The sequence below is a fragment of the Corapipo altera genome, unplaced genomic scaffold (assembly GCF_003945725.1).
Source record: "Corapipo altera isolate COAL_440 unplaced genomic scaffold, ASM394572v1 1b, whole genome shotgun sequence".
NCBI classification, from domain to species: Eukaryota; Metazoa; Chordata; class Aves; order Passeriformes; family Pipridae; genus Corapipo; species Corapipo altera.
Genome location: NW_020884881.1, coordinates 16,483,777 through 16,503,994, shown reverse-complemented (window position 1 = coordinate 16,503,994; position 20,218 = coordinate 16,483,777). Strand labels below are relative to the sequence as shown.

The 20,218-nt window shown below is 43.4% G+C and overlaps 1 protein-coding gene across 6 annotated transcripts in view; it reads right to left on the bottom strand.

Moving 5' to 3' along the window:
- Window positions 1–17,220, bottom strand: part of BEND7 (BEN domain containing 7) — a 46,840-nt gene extending 29,620 nt beyond the window's left edge. For 2 of the 6 annotated variants that reach the window (XM_027639700.1, XM_027639701.1), the window contains exons 1-3: window positions 16,917–17,220; window positions 12,999–13,082; window positions 3,211–3,510 (exon numbers count right to left, since the gene is read on the bottom strand). In XM_027639700.1, coding sequence (XP_027495501.1) covers window positions 3,211–3,510; window positions 12,999–13,082; window positions 16,917–16,977 — 445 coding nt within the window. In that variant the 5' untranslated portion in view covers window positions 16,978–17,220. The remainder of the gene's footprint in view (window positions 1–3,210; window positions 3,511–12,998; window positions 13,083–16,916) is intronic. The other 4 variants (XM_027639703.1, XM_027639705.1, XM_027639702.1 and 1 more) reach the window with 3 other exon arrangements.
- Window positions 17,221–20,218: the final 2,998 nt, after the last annotated feature.

The window sequence follows — 20,218 nt, the reverse complement described above, 5'->3', positions numbered from 1 at the left end:
CTGTTACAGGTAGACTTTCAGGTAGATGAATTTCAAGACTACTTATAATTTAACAGCATAACTCTGTACCTTTCAGTAAGACAAGCAGGTACCCCAGAAATGGGAGTCCCAGGAAATTAGGAGAGTTTTATTAATAGAACATCCTTCCTTCAGTGCTTTCTCAGTTGTTTAAAGACTAATCAGCTTCTCAAGATAAATCCAGCCCTCTCTCTTGATCAAAATCCAATATTCTAGTGGGTTTCCGGAAACAGTATCTAAAAGACCATAGGGGGGAACCAGGGCTGGTGGCTTTTGTTTCCTTCTTAATAAAAACTTGGTAAACTGCATGTGAAAACTTGGACAAATGGTACCAGTAAATACCTGTACATCTTTCCTGTGGCACTGTAACGTGTTCCTAACGAAAGCACACAGGCTCCTGATGGAAAACCAAAGGGTCTATTTTCCCACTGAGGCACAGGGGATTTACATTACAATCCCCATTAGCACTGATAGAAATTACCCATGTAAATCTACCATAGGTACTGGGAATGGGAAAAGAGACCACCAATATCTCAAATCAAAGCAGGGTTCTACTGACTCCATACATATTCATGAAGGTTTTTTATTTTCTTTCTATCCTCCCTCCTCTGATCAGTTATTGTATTGTAAGAAACATCTCGTAGAGTGCTCTCAGTCATTGTTCCAAGCACTATCTTTATCATTTTTAGAGGACAAAAGCAACCCTTTTCTACTTGTTATAAATCAATTTTTAATTTTAAAAGGAGATCAGACTTTTTATTTTTATGAAAGAGCCTTTAAAGAGCCATCTCCCTCTCTTTTGGAAGCTAGCCAGCAGGCAAATTTGATACCTGCTTGTATGACTGAGAGGAGGAGATGACACAAATACATCAGCTGCTTTCCCTGTGTGAGCAGTAAGGAGCCCAGAACAGCAGTTCTTGAAGCTGGATCTATTGAGAAGGAATTCACCTGTTGTAACATTGCTACCAGTTTATATCTGAAGAGCATGCAAGTACTACCCATTGAAAATGATCTTGATATAGCCCAAAAGCAATTCAGCTGCTGTATCACTGCTGGATTTCCCACAGAACATAAGAAACTCAAATGTCTTAGAAAGACTCTGTGAGCTTGTTGTCTCAAACAGGGCAGACATGTTGCTCACTGTAGCCCCAAGGGGCTTCCCCTAAATGTAGTGGGTCACAGGTGTCTACCCAACATCCTGACTTGTGGAACTGCCATCTTAAGTCTGGCTTGGAGTAAATCATTTTGCTTTTCAGGTATGTTCGTACTCATTCCTCTGCTGTAGCAATGTCTAGGCTCCCCCCATTCCTCCTTTGCTCTATTTTTGTCAGTACCTTTCTCACTAATGCTTTCTGTTAAACATCCATTCCAGCCTCTCCTTGAACCATCCTATGAGTAGGTAATTGTACCAGTGAGATGGACTTGATGTGTCTACTGCATCCAAATTTGAGTAATTCAGAGGGCCTATAGGATGTACCTTTACTTCCTATATAGTATCTATCCACAATGGACAGAAAGTTTCTGGACTCAGATCACCTGCTACAGATACCTGAACATCTTCCCAGTGATGACCTCAGCCTGACAGCCCCAGGTAACAACCTTATGTCAGGCCTGGACAGTTTTGCTCTGGTAAGTTAAACACCATGGTAAGTACCAAGGAGGAGTATCTCCCTTGAGGTATTGTTCAGCATCTCTACACTCAGCTTTTAGGGCCTTTGTCCATCCGCTGAATAACATCTAAAATGCTGAGTTAGATGCTCAGGCTTTCAATGCTTTCAATGCACGGGACAGGGGGAATCAGGCATGTCAGAATGCCCAGAAGAGCTGTGTGCTGGGTGAAAAGCAGTTTTAGAGCTTGCTCATAGCCCAGAAATTCATCAAAAGTTTTCCTTTCCTAGAGTCCGGGCTTTGGAGCCAAAGCAGCAAAACTGCCCAGCCTGATCACATCTCACTGTAGGCAGACACCTCTTACCAAATTGCTAAGCAGATTGTCTTTTCAAAGGTGGCCAGTGGAGAGGGCCCACACCCATCTTTATGTAATAACCCAAAAGATTGCATTCCTTTCTGCAGCAGGACAGCTGCAGAGGGAGGTGCCTCCTGGGGCACTTCCCCAAGAGCTGGGAGCCTGGGCATTCCTCCTGTCCAGCCCAGGAGGTTGCTCATCCCAACTCTTTCACTGTCCCACAGGCCACTCTAACCTGTAAGGTATCATAAATCAGCTGAACCCTTCCTCCTCACATTAAAAAAAATCAAAGCACTGACATTTTCTTGCATATGGGGCCAAATCCTGTCAACGTGTTTTAGCTCACACGCTGAATCAGGCCCCGGAGGGGATAGAGGTGCTGCTCCACCTACTTTCTGGATTTGGGAACCAGGCACCTAATCTGTGCAGGCTTGGGCACTTCTGTGCATGCAGAGAACTGTCCCTGCTGGTGCCCAGGGCCTCTCAGGGCAAGGAGGCAGATATGTGATGAATTTTGTGTCCTTCCATATTTAGAAGGTTGTTATGGTGGGACTTTGACAGCACAGTTTTTTTAACGTGGCAGCAAGACTTTCATTCTCTGGGACTTAACACAACAAGAGAAAGGTATCTTAAAGGCACACTGCCATCTACCTCAGGGCAGAATTCTCTGCCAGTACTAGAAGAGCCACGCTCTAGTACACACTGTTCATAGGTAGACTTCATCACTTCTTTTCTCCGACGGTCTCATAGGAATAAAAGCCTATGGCTGTGACAGAATTTTGTCCCTGCAGTTCAGTGGTCTGTTAAAAGGCTGATGCCATCCCCTCGTGAAAGGCAGTAAAATCCTGCTCCACGAGTGGTGTCACAACAGCGCTACACTACTCATGGCAAAGAGGAGTGGTAGAGGTTGACATTTAATTAGCCATGAACTTAATAACAATGGCAAAAGCTGTTTTAGTAAGTACTGTAGAGAAATTAAGCATTGAGTAATTCTGTCCTATCACCAGGAAACCATTTTAAAAGCTAAGACAGATGGTAGCAGAATGCACTGTGCCCACTTTCACACCTTTCTGAAGTGATAACTATGTGCTCATTTTGTAGACTCTGAACTATAACTGTTTTCAGTGCAGTGGTACAATATATCATCACAACAAAGGCAGATATTTAGCACAGAACAAGGAGAGGGGGAAAAAAAAAGTACCATTCTCAGTATCTTACACAGATCATACCATTGGATGCCACAGTTCGAGTCTGATTTTGGAACGTTTTGGATCGAGTTCCGTACTGCCCTGAAAAATGGCTGGCTTGGGGTGATAATTCATTCCAGGCACCGCTCTGGGAGGGATGAAGGCTCGCCTGGGACTCTGCAGGGGGATTCAGGCGCTGGGCCCAGGCTAAGTCTAAATCTTGGGGCTCCTCCTTCAGTTTTTCTCCTTCTTTGCCAACCCGTTGATAGATTCTTCCAGTGCTGTCATTCAGTAATCTTCTCATCCCTGTAATTTGTTTTTTAATTTCCCGGCTTTCATCTCCTAATGAAAACAGAGCCACAGTTATCACTGTAAATTAGCAAAAACAGTAATGGGTAGAGATTAGTGATTTTAGATACCAAAAAGAGTTGGAGCACAGAATTAAATAAATAAAGACAAGAAAGAAAAGGGATGGTTGAGTGGTCGCTGGGATGTTCCAGGCTGCACTTTCACACAGCCATGGCTGACAGCTCTCATGGCTGAAAGACCTGCTGAACTTGGCTTTCTTGATGCTGTTTCTAAAGCTTTGATGAGTGAGATTATTTTTTGCCAGAAGGAAATAATAATAGCTACAGCAGTTTCAAATAAACAGTCCTTTTAAGAGACTGATCCTATTCAGGCATTGACATCAGTGGATATTTTCCCCGAGTAATGCCTAAAGGATCAGACCCTTTATGTATCAGTTTGCTGTATGCTGAAGGGTAGACCCTAAAAAAAAAAAAACCAAACACAAAAAGCACCACATCACACGTAGACACACACCAACACTGCATCTATTGATTTTAATGAACAGAATCAGTTCCTTAGTCCACAGAACTTAACAATACTGGATTATACAGGAATAAATTAAACAGTAGCTAATGTGTATAACTGTATATAGCTGACCTGCTAGATGTCTTGAAAATGTAGATTATAAAGACAAAATGAAAATATACACAAGAAAAATGTGACTGTTCCAAATAAATTCAGGGCATTTAAATAATAACAGTTATACACTTTAATACTCCTGGCACCATTTAAGTATTAATTTTACGTATGAAACTGCTGATTGCACAATGAATAGATGTGTTTTGGGCAGATAGCAGCTATTTCGCTCGTTAAAGCATACACTACATTTCAGGAGTAATAAGGAAGTGTTCATTGCCCCTTCTGAATTAAGAAGCTGCTGGTTTTTTTACTGGTTGTAGAAAAATGAAACACCCTAAGCAAATGGGAAAACAAAGATGTAGAAACTGAGGAATCAACCTTCCTCTGTACTATTCTTAATACAGTAATGTCTGGTATCCTCCAGTCAATTGACATTCGTGCTTCCCAAAATAAACCTATTTGTGGCAAAGCTACAGCGCAAAGAAAATTTCAGAAGAAGAAAACCTCAGCTCTCCAAAATCCAAGATGCAAGGTGTGTTGTCTCTGGTTTAACAAGCTATTTGAAAGTGTGAGGCAGGTGAACAATTTTATCAGCTTAACAGCTCTAATAAGTTCCTTAAACTTAGATGCATGCCTATGAGCAGCTACACCAGACAGATAAAAGAGCAGCAAACCCCTCCCCAGCTCAGTGTGGCTGGGACACACTGCAAACCCGGCATAGCTAGGGACGTGCAGCACCTGAAAGAGGGATTTTTTGCTCTAGGAGGCGAATAAGTAGAAGGGGACAGGAGCTCTACGATCCACTCCAGCCTCTGCTGGATCCCAGCATCTCCTGCTTGACCTGGTGCACCGGTTCCCTGGGCTGGTGCCAGCTGGCTCCAGCCCACCCCGATCCAGCGAGGAGAGTGGGTGGATTGCAAGACAGCTTCCAGTCCAAACTTAGAAAAATATTTGCTAACTCCGTACAGCGACACTCCAGCACCGCTTCCACTCCAGCTAAAGCGGCGAGAAAAGCCCTCTGCAAGGGAGTTCTGCGCTGTATTTATTTATTTTGTTGGTTTGCCCGCAGGTTTATGTGTGCGGGTGTGATTTAATTAACAAATCACAGCACCAATTCCTTTAAAATGACACTTTTTGGCTTCAGCCCAGCCAGGGGTTGGCTGTTTGCAGTTCCCAGCCTTGAGAGGCTGCAGAGTACCGCTGGACTCCAATTGCTGAGGCACTCAGACCCGTACACTGCAGACTGCCTTTTCTCCTGTACGTGGCTGTACCTGCTCATAGCCCAGATCCAAACACTCCCACCACACCGGAGCCTGGAGCAAACCCTTACTGTTGTACCATTTAACATTACACCAGGCTCTCAGAATTTTATGCTGGCAATTTGGATTTGTATTCAATGGCAAAATGTAAGTGAGTATCAGAACAGCTTCCCACCCACCCCCTCCTGGCGGGTGCAGTGACTGTGCTACACGTCTGGTCGGGTGACATGTTGTTAGAAAGATTAAATTTCCGTTACCCAATTACATAAAATATTAATGTTAATTGAGCTTATTCAGCCTTGATTCTGTTCCCTTGTTCCTTCATATAGAAGTCTTCCTATACAGTGACATGAGCATACTTAACTCCAAATAAAACCCCCTAAATTTATGTTACAACAAACCCTGAACTTTATGTAAATCCTTACTTAAAGAAGGAGAGTCCCCTTTTGTAAACTTGTTTGTTAGGGTTTGCATTTTGGGGGTTTTTTTTAGGAATTTTTCTGTTTGTTTTGTTGGTAGTGGTGGTTTTGGTTTCTTTTGTTGTTTTGATTTGGTTTTTAAATATGCCTTCTATTTTACAAGGAAGGGCAATAAACCATCACAGAATATGCTGGGTTGGAAGGGACCCATCAGGATCATCGAGTCCTACAGGACTACAAGCCTCACTTAAGTCTTCAGTGCAAATTTACATCCCTCCTCTCCCAGTCATGACTTTTTACAGCTTTAGCTTGTAATAGGCCAGGAAGAGCAGCATCCTGCCCGACAGGAGTGGAGAGCAGCTGATGTTACACCATCTGAACCTGTAGACAGGAGTAACATAGATTTAACTAAACAGATTTAACTTCTTGCTCCCTGGTTCTCTCATTTGGCTATTAGCTCTAGAGCCCCATGAGAGCATTTTGTTATCAGCTATTCCACTGCTGATAATTTTCACAGATAATAAACATGTAATTTAAAAAGCTAAAAAGAAAAAAAAAAAAAGGAAGATGGGGCACAGGGAAAACAGAACAACTCAAGCTACTACGTCCTACAGAAGAGCCAGCCCTCCTTTTTAAATGCTGAATAGGATAATCAATATGAAAAAAAATAGTTTATTACATAGAAATCTGCATTACCTATCCGTGAAAATCCTTCCAAGATAGATGTTAAGGCCTGAGAAGAGTGGTGCCTATTTCAGCCTCTCCCTGCACATATAACAGGAGTCCTCACTATTCCCAAGGAGATGGGAATGCCTCCAAAGGGGTGGCTACAGGATTTGCCACTTGGATTCCCTACGTAAACCCTTGGGTTTTGTCTGAAACCAATGAAGTTACTTGCAAAACACTAAAATATTTACAAAATGCTACTCAAAATAGAACCACGACAAGGTACAGCCCTATTCAGGGCTGTATATACAGGTAGTAACTGTCACAACAAAAACATAACAATTTTTAATAGCTACTGTTATAGGTTTTTCTATGATGGACCCTTATACACAACCTACTTTTTTCCACATGACCTGACCTGTAATCTTATAAAACAACAACAAAAAAAGCAAAACAAAGCTCTTCAATAAAAGCTACACCCTTGAAAAGTAATTTTCACAAAATTCATTTCAATCTATTTCCTTGCTGAAAGTATACAGAACATAAAAACTTCCTGCTTTGAAAGTTGCAAAAATGTTTAAAATTACAAAGGCACAAATGTAAACCAGAACTGTCCCAGGATGTAGTAGAATCCACTTGCTAAGTGTGCAGCTGTCTGAAGAAATAAACCTGTAAACAACTGCAGTTAACAAAATATTAATAATAATTCATTACACTCTTTGCCTCTATATGACTGTCCATCTTTTCACTGTTATGCTTATTAAACCAAATCTAGATATGGCACATTGTCTACCAACAAGTTCTTACACTTCTCCCAAACAGTTTGTCAAATATTATCACAGCACTGCAAAGAATTAAAAAATTATATATAATCATACCCACATGTTCAAATATTACTTTTATCCCACTATCAGAGAAGTGGTAACCACACCTGTAATAATGAGTGGTTTAAAGTGTATAACTGGGTAAATAGAGTTAAGGTTGGACAATCATCTGTGTTTGATATTTTCTTCCTTTGACTCACATAAACAAATGGCCATAATGTTCTCTTGGTCCAACATTTTGCAATTAATTTCTTTGTTTCTAACATTTATGTTTCTCTCACGTTTTGGGAAATATTCATGGGTAGCTGACTTTTTTCTATTAATTAATGTTTAATTTTATGTTGTTTGGGCAGCTGAAACTCCTATGGAACTTTTTCCTTTCTTGACTGTACAAATAGGGCTTTTTCCTCCATCAGGTTTTGTATCTCAGATTTCCATCTTTGTGTCCAACTAGGCTGAAATTAGTGGATGAATTCAGGAGTTATCTGGAGGGTAGGAATAGCAGCAACAGGCAGCCAGACAAGCACATGTGAGCTGACAACAGCCTGGTTTGTAGGGAAGTGAGGCTTCAGAAGTGAGAAAAAGTGGAAGTCGATGCATATGGCTTGAAAGCTCAACAACAACAACAACAAAATAGTTGCAACGGGTTATATAATCAAACATATTAAACTGCAATTTATTAGATGCCACTTGAATCCTGCCCTCCCTGGAAGGGGGCCAGCAAAACTCAGCTGCTGTGTTTGAAGACTCTGTGTAAGGGCTGATTCAGAGCGGCCCAAGGAGGCACCCGCAGCACAGGGCACACGACCCTGCTGCTCAGCCAGGCTGAACTCACCAAACACCTCTTGGAATGCTACAGGGTATTCACGTGCTTCCTTCAGAGACAGTTATCCCAGAAGGGAGCCCAGCATCCCTTCTCAGCAAAAACTGTACCCACATCAAATAATAATTTTCAAAAATCAAGATATTTTTGTCGCTGTCATCCCATACCAGAAATGATCCTGAAACAGAAAGTTGTGAAGGTCAGCACGGGGGAAATAGAGGAGCCATGTGCGTGGTTCCTTATCGGATCAAAGGTTCCCTAAATCACGTGGAAACTTGCTGTAACTGCCCTGTGCATAACTGGAATCGGGCATCTGCGTAGCTGAACTCATGGGGTAAGCACAAATTCCCAAAAAAGGGATACCTGGTCTGTGCTGGCATATAAGAACCTACACTGAAGAAAGAACATGGGCAACAACACTCCCGGTAAATGCAAAATCTAAACCCCAAGTCATGGGGGAGGGCAGTGGTCATGCACCATGTCAGAGGGTCACACAGGCAACACAAGTTATGAGCTGGGAACTTTGACTACCCCAAGCTAACACATAGGGACATTTAAGCTGTCTCAGCTGAGGTATCTTAGTAGTGCTCTAAAGCATCATTTAAAAGCACTTGCCTTTCTTCATGTCACCACACAAAGCACTGACATTGTATTTACAGGAAAGCTGGATCACCCTCAAATTAGACCCCCTACTCCCAAAGCCAGCACAGAAGTACATGGGTTGATAACCCTGCCCACCACGAGACACACAAAATTAATAAGCACCACAAACACTAATGTAAGCAAAGCAATCTGCAGAATCAAGCCCAGGATCAGATCCTGAGATCATTCAGGATTTGGGGGGGGTTATTTCTCTGGAAGCTGGGTCAGACTAGATGGCACAGCCATCACTACCACCACAAAACAACTCTTTGGAAGAGCCTGGTGAAAAAGTTTCAGAAACACCTAACAGGAGCAGCTACAGAAGCCCAAGTAACACACTTTGATGCCACACTGCAACAGCTAAATCACTCGGGAAAGGACAAGTGAGCAACTGTTCAACAAAAGTATATATTAATGGGGTCATATAATTAAAAAAGTAATAATAGATATGCAACAACTTCCCCCAGTTCTTGGAAATATCCCAGGTCAAGATCATGCTTCATCCCCAAGGAGGAATGCTTTACAAAGTTAGATCATTAGAGACCACAGACACAATAAAATAAACTTTATGCAGTCTTAATTACAGAAGCCACTACTGCTACAACCAGACTTGGGATATAATCCTATTAACAGTAACACAGGTGTGTGAAGTTACTTGTTAAGTCAACTTTTTCTCTGTGAATAAATTGCAAAGGATATAATTTCTGGGACAGAATAAATTCTTGAAATTAGTGAGTAACTTATGCATCGCTCCCCTGCTCCAAGAACACATTATTTATTTTTACCATGACACAGTGAAGTTATTAATCTGCTGCCTTCCACTTCAACAATGCGAAATGCTGTAAAATGCACAGACACCTGCATTACAGTACATTTCAGTTCCACTTTATATCAGTCATAAACATCTCTGTTTTGGACATCTCTTCAAAACAAATGCTCCAAGCACACTGTGCGTAGCATTCGATTTTATGAAACTATAAAAGTTCTTCACTGTTAATTACACAGACAAATGTCTCATCACACATTTGATTACCAGGATAATATAATTAGTTTTCTACATTAACCTTTCAAACACAGAGCCTGAATTTCAAGTTGAAAGCATTGTAAAAAGGAGGTATACTATATTTCTACCTTTTTGTGATGGTAATAAAATATTAAGACTGAAAAAAAAGCACTACGGTGTATGCAAAAATTTTTTTCTTTTTCAATGGACAAGCTAAGCTCAACCAGTACTGTCCATAACACAGTCCCCCCATGGGTTTGTAATTCCAAGTCTGGGCCTGCAGCCCTATGACAGGAAGTTTATGCTGATAACTAGTAAAATCTCAAGTCAGGTCTGTCTTAAATCTTGTCCATGTTTGAGGTTTAAGCACTTCACTCGAGGATGCCTCTTCCTTCTCAGACTGAGCAGCCTCTCCTGGTATCAGATAACTAAGCCCTTCCCTTCAAAACAAAAGACATTCCAGGGCTCATCTGCAAAATGCAGTGGGGATATTCTACATTCCCCCAAAATTTTTTAAAGACTGTGTTTAAGCATGTCCTTCATCTAGAAGGATGTGACTTCTTGTTCATCATCTTATCAGAACAAAGGATCAGAGGACAGGACAAGCCACCACATCTCCCACTTCAACACTCCACCACATGAGACAACTTCACAAGCTCCATTCAAAAAACAATTGGAATTTACACCATCACAACCATCAGAACTCATGTCCACTACCATGTTCCTTTAACTGCACTGAAGCTTCCTCCAATTTTCACCCCACACAAAGCCGTATTTTGCCCACCTGTGCTGATGCAAAAAAGACTATCTAGGTTTAACAGGTCTTTCCTGACATTTGATCCTTAATTTATCTGTATGTTAAACAGGCTGGATTCTTCTGATTTACTTATTTACCCTAGCAGCTTCCCTCTTCTCAACAGCACGTCTTCAGTTTGAGTTCTTTGTGCTCAGCTGTGCAGCCAAAACATTTTGCACATCCCATTCCTGACTCCTGATAAATCTTCACTCATTTATATAGTGCCACTAACATTTCACCTCTTTAAAGGTAATAGCTTCAGTGCTGGATCTTAGCATCCATTCCATGCTAAAGGCTGCATCACATTGAGGTTTCAACAGCTGATCCCATGGATCACTTAAATTAGAGAACAAACTTGACTCTAAACCAACAAGCTGCAAAGAAACATCCTCCTTGGGTAACTTTTGGCATGAAAAAGTGAGATCAAGTGAAGCAGTGACAATACCCTGAAGCACCTTATTAGTGGACAGGACACAGAGCTGGGGAAAGGGTTGTGATCCCATCACCCCTGAAGAACAACAAAGAAATATTACCCCCTGCAATGAGAATTTTCTAAAAGGAAATCTGGAATGCCAAATGCCATGTATACCAGATCCCTGTCAAAAAGTGGGAGTCCAGATTTCAAGTGCTTTCTGCTAAATTCAGTCCCTAACACCAGTCTGCAAATCTTGCACGGTCACATGTCATTCAACAGTGTCAGACCCAGCATATTTTGAGGAAATCTAAAGGTTGGACACTCGGGAAATACCATCTTTTCCTTTCCATAGCAACTGAGGGCTGGCTCCCAGGACTGCAACTCTGTGCTTCAGTACCTGATAAGGAAGATCCTTGATAGAACTCACATTCTTAAAGGTTAAATTCTGACTGACTCTTGAAATAGGTGAACTTGAGGCACTTAAATGCCAGAGCACCATCGGTCACAATGAAAAGCTGAGCATAATAAAAAATAACAGACCCAAAACAAATCTAAGGACAATACAACCAAACCAAACTCAAAATCAGTTGGTCTGACTCACAGCACAGATGTCAAAGAATTGACTCCTGTACATTCTTAGAGTACCCTGGCTTAAGCAGATTGATGCCTAATTCTTGCCAAATCTTTATCATGACTTAGGGTTGGAAGAAAAAGTTATTTGAAGTAAACCTCTGGTGGAGCTCACTCCATCAGGTTTATCAGACTTCACCAAAAGTGCTTACAAAACACGAAATCCAAACACAAAGCACAGCAAACACTATTGCTTCTCCCTGGAAATGGGTGTAGGGAAGAAATATTTGCTCAATATCCTAATGGTGAGAAGCTAAGAAGGGAATTTAACACAGCTCCAACCCCCATGTAAATGTTCCAATCATCAGAAGATTCCACACTGCCCAAAACATCCTCCTGTTATCTCCAATTTGCTGCTGACCTCTAGAAGAGGATGTGACACTATGCATTTAGGAGACAAGGGCATTTTGCACTCAGATTGACTTCAGGTGCTGACTCCCACTTTCCAGTGCTTCTTGCCGGCTGCAGGGGGCAACATGCACAGACTACAGAAATCTAAAATCACCCCACAACAATATTTAGGCTCCTGGTGCTGTTAAGGAGAGGCAGACATCTCCAGATTTCTTGCTGCAAAAGCACCTGCTTTCTCCTAAGACCAAACAAGGTGTCCAAGAGCTTACTTTACACAGCTAGAGTCATGGTAGTTCAAAAATCTGACCCTTACTTCTATGAATTTGGCCTGCCAAACTTTTGCCAACAGGTGCTTTACTCAGGAGAGGTCCTGGATGTGACAGGAGGGAAGCAGGAAAGGAAGAAGCACTCCGCAGGTGAGGAGTTACACGGGACAAAAAGCACATAGGAAAGGTAAAGGTTCACTGATAACCAGTCCTAGCAGTCCTATCATGCTGTAGTATGTATCATGCTGTAGTCTCTATATTACTTCTCTATTTTCTTTACACATTTGTAACTGTTGATTTAATTTAATTTTGCCATGGCAGGATTAGCAGGCAAGCTCCAGAGGTGAAAGGACAATACATTAAGACAGCACATTAATCCTCTATCCCACCCAAGGCAGAAGCAAAACCAAACAAATAGCAGCTTCCTGGAAATTGAATTTCTGTTATCCAGATGTCAAAGATGTAATACCCCAATTACACAAACTATTGCCAGTGAAGCATGCCAGGGAATATGCAATGTAAATGGGGTGAGCACAGAGCTGCAAAACTGCAGAGTCAGCATCTGGCTCTCCGAGTGAGTGATAATTAGCACTGTGTGTAGACACTAATAAACATTTATGTCTGAAATTACAACTTTTAGCAGTGTTAATAAAGGATATATTGGCAATTCGTAGAATAAAAGGGTCTTGAAAAGAACGTCATATTAAACAATGGCAGGCGCTTCCTGTGCTTGCACAGAGGTTTTTTCCCTCCCTAATTGCAAATGGCCACGCTATGTTGCTCAGAAATTAATCAACACAAGCACATACCTAAAAAAACTGGTTGTGTTTCTTTGGTCTCCCCATTAACATCATTGCTGTAGTCAGAGATCTTATATATCTCATGATGGTAATCTGGAATGAAAGCGATAAAAAAAATTAGAACTCAAGTGATCTGGAAAAAATGAACACTGAACACATTGCTACAGTTTTACTACATAATTTATCAATATATCTGCAGTTTATTTCATGTACATCAAATTAACCACAGAAAATGTGCTCTGTATCAGCACCTCCTAAAAAACCTTTGCTCACACTGGAGAGATTCAGCTCAAATATTTCACAGATTTTAGGGAGCAGCTATGCCTGCCCTAAATTACTGTGTTCATTTTCACAGCAAATTATCCCACCAGATGCCAATTATCTGGCTTCTTGTTTTACAGATGGAAAACAGATTTATAATGAAAACTTTACCTTCCCAGAGACCAAGGGAAACTTTCAAACTTCACCCCAGTAAGGAAATCAGCAACGTACATCAGAGCTGTATTGTTCAGCTATCCTGACTCATACTGCTATCACTAGCCCTCAAATTCTGAACAAAGGTAGGTCAGGGACACCTTAGGATATTCACCCCTAGAAATCCACGTCTGTGCTGACCCTAAGAATAAACACTGGCATCTCTGTATATGTGATGTTACAGGATATTAAAAAAATAAAATTCACCACTGAATTTCTATTTCAAATAAAAGAGTATTTTGCTGTGAAGGTCTCTGTTGTAACCCCAGGCAGGTGTTCAGTAGAACGAGAGCTTTGTTTACACGTGTGCACAGAGGGAATAGTAAGTCCAAGGAAAAAAAAAAAAAGGGCGTCTAAAGCAGTTCTCCTGGATGCTATTTCTGACTCTGCTATTGGCACACACTTTGTCCTTCGGCAAATCGCTCAAGACCGAACAATATATTCAGTGTCTTGAAACAGCCACCTCCCCACCTCACTCCTTCAACGCCCTCCCAGTTCCCAACGCTCTCAGCTACTCCCTCCATAAACTGGTTTTTATGTTTACTTGCCTCACAAAAAGCAAGGCAGAGATTAACTCATGGGAAAGCACTTTGGGGGATTCACTTAAAAGGCACAACAGAAACAGAGGGCAGCATAAGCAGCTTGTCCTCCCACAAGCAGCACACCTGCACCTCTGACCAAAGAGCTACAGGATTGGAAAGGTCTCCTGGAAGTCAAACTTTTTTTGTTATGTGCTGTTTATTTGTATAGCACGACTGTCTCGAGGGCACAAGAGGAGGAACAACCCAGTAAGTAAACTAAAATCAATCCTAACACAGTGGCGCAACAGAAAGAGAAGGCCTGGAAAGAAAACGAGGGGAAAAAAACCACAGCAGGGAGTTGGAGAGGTCAGCGATGAGGTGCTGCACAAAGGGCTCCTCTGCCTCCCAAGCACACCCAGTGAGCGAAACAGGTAAAGGTGAAGTTTGAGAAATGACATCAAGGAAGTACAGACTCCTTTCACAAGGCTAAAACAACGGGATTTGTGCTGCCTTCCACGGTCAGTAGCTGTCCTGCTGAGCAAGGGGAGTGATGGGAGTGGCCTGGGGGGCACCTGATGGCCAGTCAGGGTCAACCCACCACACTCTGCACCTTCATCCTCTCAAGGGCATCCAAGATCTGCTGGGAGTAAGTACATGGAAACTAGGACTTAAAAGACTTACAGACTCATGGTCCTAAGATATGTACATTACACACAGTTTCTTCTCTAGCACTTCGCTCCATACATCCAGCTGGTCACAACACGCTTCTGGTCTGCAGCTGATGCCTTAAAGTCACCACATGTCAGCCCAGAGGCGGCTGCATTTTAGCGCAGGAATGGATTTCCTCTTGATCTGGTCACTATTGATCATCTTGATAAGGTGCTCTGAAGTTATTTTTGGGACAGAGTAAGCATTGTACAGGCACACACCATTAGCAGTGTGGTAGATGGTGTGTTACCAATGAATTGACACACCATACCCTTTTCTCTTTGGTTTCCTCCTTCTGCCTTGGATGTCACAGTCCAGGCGCTGCAAAAATCCATATCAATTTCACAACAGTAAACACTAAACTGTGACATTACGGAATGACTCCTGCAAGAGGCAAAGGCCAATTACAAGAGACAACTATTTATACATAATTATCTTTCTAATCAACTGTGATAGAAAAAGCGTATGCGAGTGCAGACTCACATGCAAAATGTGATTTTTATCTCCTCCACTCTCAAAGTACAAAGACGTAATTTTCTCTCTAGGATGTGCTTTTAGTGTAGCTTTCTATTTGACATTCTACATCCAAAAAGAGACACCAGATAAAATAAGAATTACTAATAATGTACCATCATAGCTGAATTTACCTACTAAAACAATGTTAAATAGATTGTCTCATGCACTGAAGCATATCTAAACCTGTAAGTAGTGCAACTGAGACTGGCAAAATAATCACCTGTTTCTGATAGTGCATGTATTCTTTCTACAAGTCCATCAGGACAGAAATAAAACCAGGTCTTCAATTTCAGTTTTGTTTTTCCACGTTTCACTTTCACCAACTCTGAGGCTCTAGACCCGTCCTGCACTAACTCTGCCTCCCAGTCAGGAGCACGTTCACTATCAAAAACCCAAAACCCAAACCTGTTCTCTGCAAAAATCAAACCCTTGATAGGTTTGCTAAAGCATATAGAGTTTCAGATACATCTGACAGGTCACTGACCCTCTAGTTTCTAACAGGGAGCATGTGTGATGCTCCAGACCCCCCCTACCACCATATAGCAGTCATTATTTACTATTCCTACTGAGTTTATTTTCATCTTTGAATTTCTTCCCATCGAACGTAATTTTGCCAAGCACCTGCAAAGACATCATTCTTCAGGCAGCAAGTCCTGACACTCTCGTATGTGTGTCCCCCCTTTCACCAGTGTGACATTACACCCAAGCAGTCACCTGCCTTGAACTTGGCATGCAGGACACACACGGTGCTTCATGGAGATATTCCCGTCCAATACTTGAAAACACAAAAGGAAAAACGATCTCGAATCAAATCCATCAGGGCAAAAACATCTCATCGGCCGGAAAAGGGACAAATCCCCAACCAAAATAAATTCCTAGGGGTGGGAAGTCCACCTGTTAAAATGCCTACCAGAGGCTGCATCTTTTTTCCCCTTTAATTAAAGAAAACAACAACAAGACTGAAACACAGAGCTGTGCTTCTTTCCCGACATGAATTCAAATATTTCCCCCTCGCGATCCCTTTTAAAATATCCTCTTTTCCAAAAGCAAACACACCCCGAGCGAACAAGTTACACGCCGCCGGCTCTCCCCTGCCCACGTACAATTAATTACCTGCGTGGATTTTTAATAAAGCAACCTCGATTCAGCTTTTCTTTGAAATACACGTATGTACACAGCCGAGGGGACGAAAAAAACCCACCCCAAACACAATAAACCCAATAAATCCACAAGAGTTGAATACTAAGAAGGTCCGTCGCCGCTCAAGTGTCATTATTTTTTTTGCTCGCTTCCCGATTTTACCTTTTCTTCCCCCCCACCCCCGCCCAAGCAGGATTTACCACGAAACACGATCTAACTTTATTTTGTGCAAGATCTGCCTGGAAGAAAACCAAACACGTCCACCTTTCTGGGGGAGGCGGAGGGGGGGGGGGGGGGGGGGGGGGGGGGGGGAAACAACACATAACACACATGCAAAAAAATAATGAAAAAAAAAATTAAAAAAGAGGGAAGGGGGTGAAAGAAATGAAATACATAAAAGGCGTGCAATGGTTTCGGGGAGTTCCGGGGGAGGATTGCGGAGTTCAATAACAGAGCCGGGGGAGCGGCGGCCCCGGGGCGCCGGCGTTTCATAACGCCCCGCTCCCCCCGGGGCAAAAGTCGGGGCTGCCCCCGGCCAGCGAACAAAGCCCCGCCGCCCCCGCCTCACCTTCGTTGACCAGTTTAAAGCTTTGGGATTTCCTGCTCCTCTTCCTCTGGGCGAACTCCATGGTGCGGGCAGGAAGGAGCGGGGCGGACACAGGACCGAGCTCCGTCCCTCCGATCAGCAACACACGCGGGGGTTGGGAGACACGGCGGCTCCGGCGGCGAATAAAGGGATCCGGGACAAGTTGGCTCCGCTCTCCCCCCCGCTCCCGCCCCGAACTTTGAGGGAAAGCGGGGTGCGGCGGGGGGAGCCCCGCGGGGGCGATGCCGCCGCCTTCCCCCCCGCCGGCTGCGCGGCCGCGGCCCGGCGGCGAAGGGCGGCCCGCAATGGCTTCGCCGGCGGCGCCGGGACCCCGGTGCCACCTGCTGGGGGAAGGAAGGCGGCGGTTCCGCCGGCCGGGAGCCGCCGCCGCCACCCCGGGGCCGGCCCGCCGCCACACGGCCCCGCCGCGGGCTGAGGGCGAGGGGCTGAGGGGCAGCGCCATTTTGTGTCCCCCTCCCGCCGCCCTCTCGCACTCGGGCACCGGCGCTGCCCCCTCGGCGCCTCCCGCGGGCGCCCTGAAGGGCTGAGCGGGGGCAACTCTGAGGGGTTTGGCGGGACCGGGCCGGGTCCGGCGGGGATGGGGTTGAACTTGGCGTGCGGGAAAGTGGGCAATCCGCAGGGACTGATAGCAACAGCTGTTTGTTGCCGTGTTTCACGGGAATCACCACAAGGATGTGCCCGCTGGTGTCACGGAGCGAGGCCTGGAGGAGAGCGCTGAGCCCCCGGCTGGGCTGAGGGACGCCGAGCCAAACCGGGATCGCCTCAGCGAGAGGAAGACGGTCCCTTAGCCAAACCGGGATCGCCTTAGCAAGAGGAAGAGTCTCTGCCTCTCCAGAGGAGTGAGATTTAGGGCGTCTGGCAGCCCTCCCGCCGGTCACCGCGAGGTCACCGCAGCCATACGGCTGGCCCAAACACAGCTGAAATTAGTGCTTTGATTTATTCACCACTTGACGCCTTCGGCCACACTTCCAGTTCGCTCACTGTGCTAAATTTCACTGCGGGTGGAGCGTTTATTTACAGCCGGGAGTGCTTTTTTGCCTGTTGCCTGTAGAGGAGGGACCCAGGCGTTTACAGTTATGACTACTGATAACTGCAAACACAGCTCCGATCGTCATCTTGTGTTTTTACATGTAGTCAGGCTGTGTTGTGACAAGGAGGAGAGTATGTGATACTTGCACACGCCTACTCGAACAGATGCAAATGCAGATCTTCCCTTGGTCTCCTCAGAGTACCTAGGAGAATCCCGTTGGCGCCTGTGATACTGACTGACCCTATCACTCGGAATAATGACATAAAATCAGCAAGAGGAAAGCAAATTAAATACCAACAATAGTGATTTGTATCCTAATTGTCCGTGTAGACATAGTCAGACCTGAATTCTTCAGTGCAAAGTGCTGTCCAAACACCACACAGACAGTATATGTGGTTCTGAAAAGCAAAATCAGGAAATATCCTTAATGGTGAAGCAATATCAGCAAATATGCCGAATGGTAAAATTTATTACATGCTGGAAAATTAAATTCATGAGGGAGGTTATGGAAACCTCACAGATTGGGTAAGGGTGTAATTTTCTATTAAATTGCTAAGTGGAAAATCCCAGAGGCAATCAATATGCTACTTTTGGAATTTTCCTAAACTTCTCTGTAAGACTTTTTGAAAGGAAACTGGGCTAACGTACTATTTAAAATCCTGCATTATATATTTTTGGGAGGATGCTGAAGCAGCAAAGGTAGATGGATGTCATATGCTGTTTCCTGAATTGTGTGGGTGCAATTAATCTCTGGTATAGCACAGTGAAGTCGGGTCTGAAATGCAGTAGCAGTGTGCCTAAATTTTGTGTACAAAAAGAGTATTTTCTCTTTCTTTCTTTTTTTTTCCCCCTCACCCCAAGCAGTCTGCTGATTCCTGTCTGCTAACTTTATTTACAAGACTTAGAGCATTGCTGAAACTGTTGTGTTTGATTCTCATCCTTCCTGGGACAATAGGAGAATTTTTATAAAGCATAAGGCCTTCATTTACAGTTCAGCTCACATGATGGGCTTTATCCTGCATTTGCCAAAGGAATGTACTGCAGAAATAAAAAGGTCTTTTCTGTTTTCCTCTGTTACTCAATTTTGTGAAACATTTTGGGGTATAATTTATGAGATAGTGATGGCAGTGTTTTATCAGCTCCCCTCTTACTCCTTTTAGTTCTTCCTTCTCTGTGCTGGATTTTTTTTGCTTAAAGGGACACTCATGGTTTGAAGTGGCAGTTCAGTCTGGACTCTGCAGTTTCCAGTAATGTTTTACAGGAATTAGCACATCCCCGTTTTCATCTGTATTTCTCATTTTGCTTTTTCGAATTAGAGAGGTCCATCCTTTCCTACATGAAAAATAAGGCCCGGTCCTGCAAGCGAACCTAACTGTGGTCACTCAGATGAGTAAATCTTGCAGCTTTCATTTCTGAAAGTATGAGCCAGTGTGGATACCTCGGCCCCGATCTGCCATCTCATCTGCATGAAAGTGAATTAGAAACTAGGACAAGGTGACTTCAGGTCAAAGTCTTCTAGTTATCCACACAACACGTAGGAGGACCCAGTAGCTGCAAACCAAGCTTTCTGTCCTGTGCTGCTGGTGTTTCTTAGCTGGGACTTAGGAACAAACCTACACAAACTCAAAAGGTTCTCGTGTACGGGGAGTTGTGAGCCTGTTGTGGGGCATTTTGGGGTGGGCATCCTACAACTGGGCTGGGCTCATCTGCTCATTTGTCACAGGCCACCATTGCATTATTCAGGCTGGAGGAATCTGGAGATGAAAGTCCTCTTTATCCCATTAGAATGGCTGCCTTGTGTCCTGAGATAGTCGCCGGCTGCATCGCTGTGGCAGCCAAGTGACTTAGGATAAAGTGCATTGGCTGGGTGGGGGCAGCCAGCTTTTAATTTCATATTTTGTTTCAGTTCATGTCTCAGTAACTGATTGTTATTATTGCATATTAACCCATAGTTCCTTTTTTTTTTCTGGTGAAAATATGAAAAATTCAGAGTGTTTTGTATATATTCATGAACAGTTGCAAAGTATTTCCTCAAACCATTAATTGAGTAATGTGTTTTTCAAAATGCCATGAAATTAGCCAACTAAATAAGGGCTTTATCTTGCAACATATCCCAAGTCAGTATGCTCATCCCTGACTATTTCCTAGTTACTAATTTATTATGCTGCAAATTACTTTCAAAATATCCCCTCCCCATTCTAACTGATATTAATTTTCCCAACAGTTTTCTGGT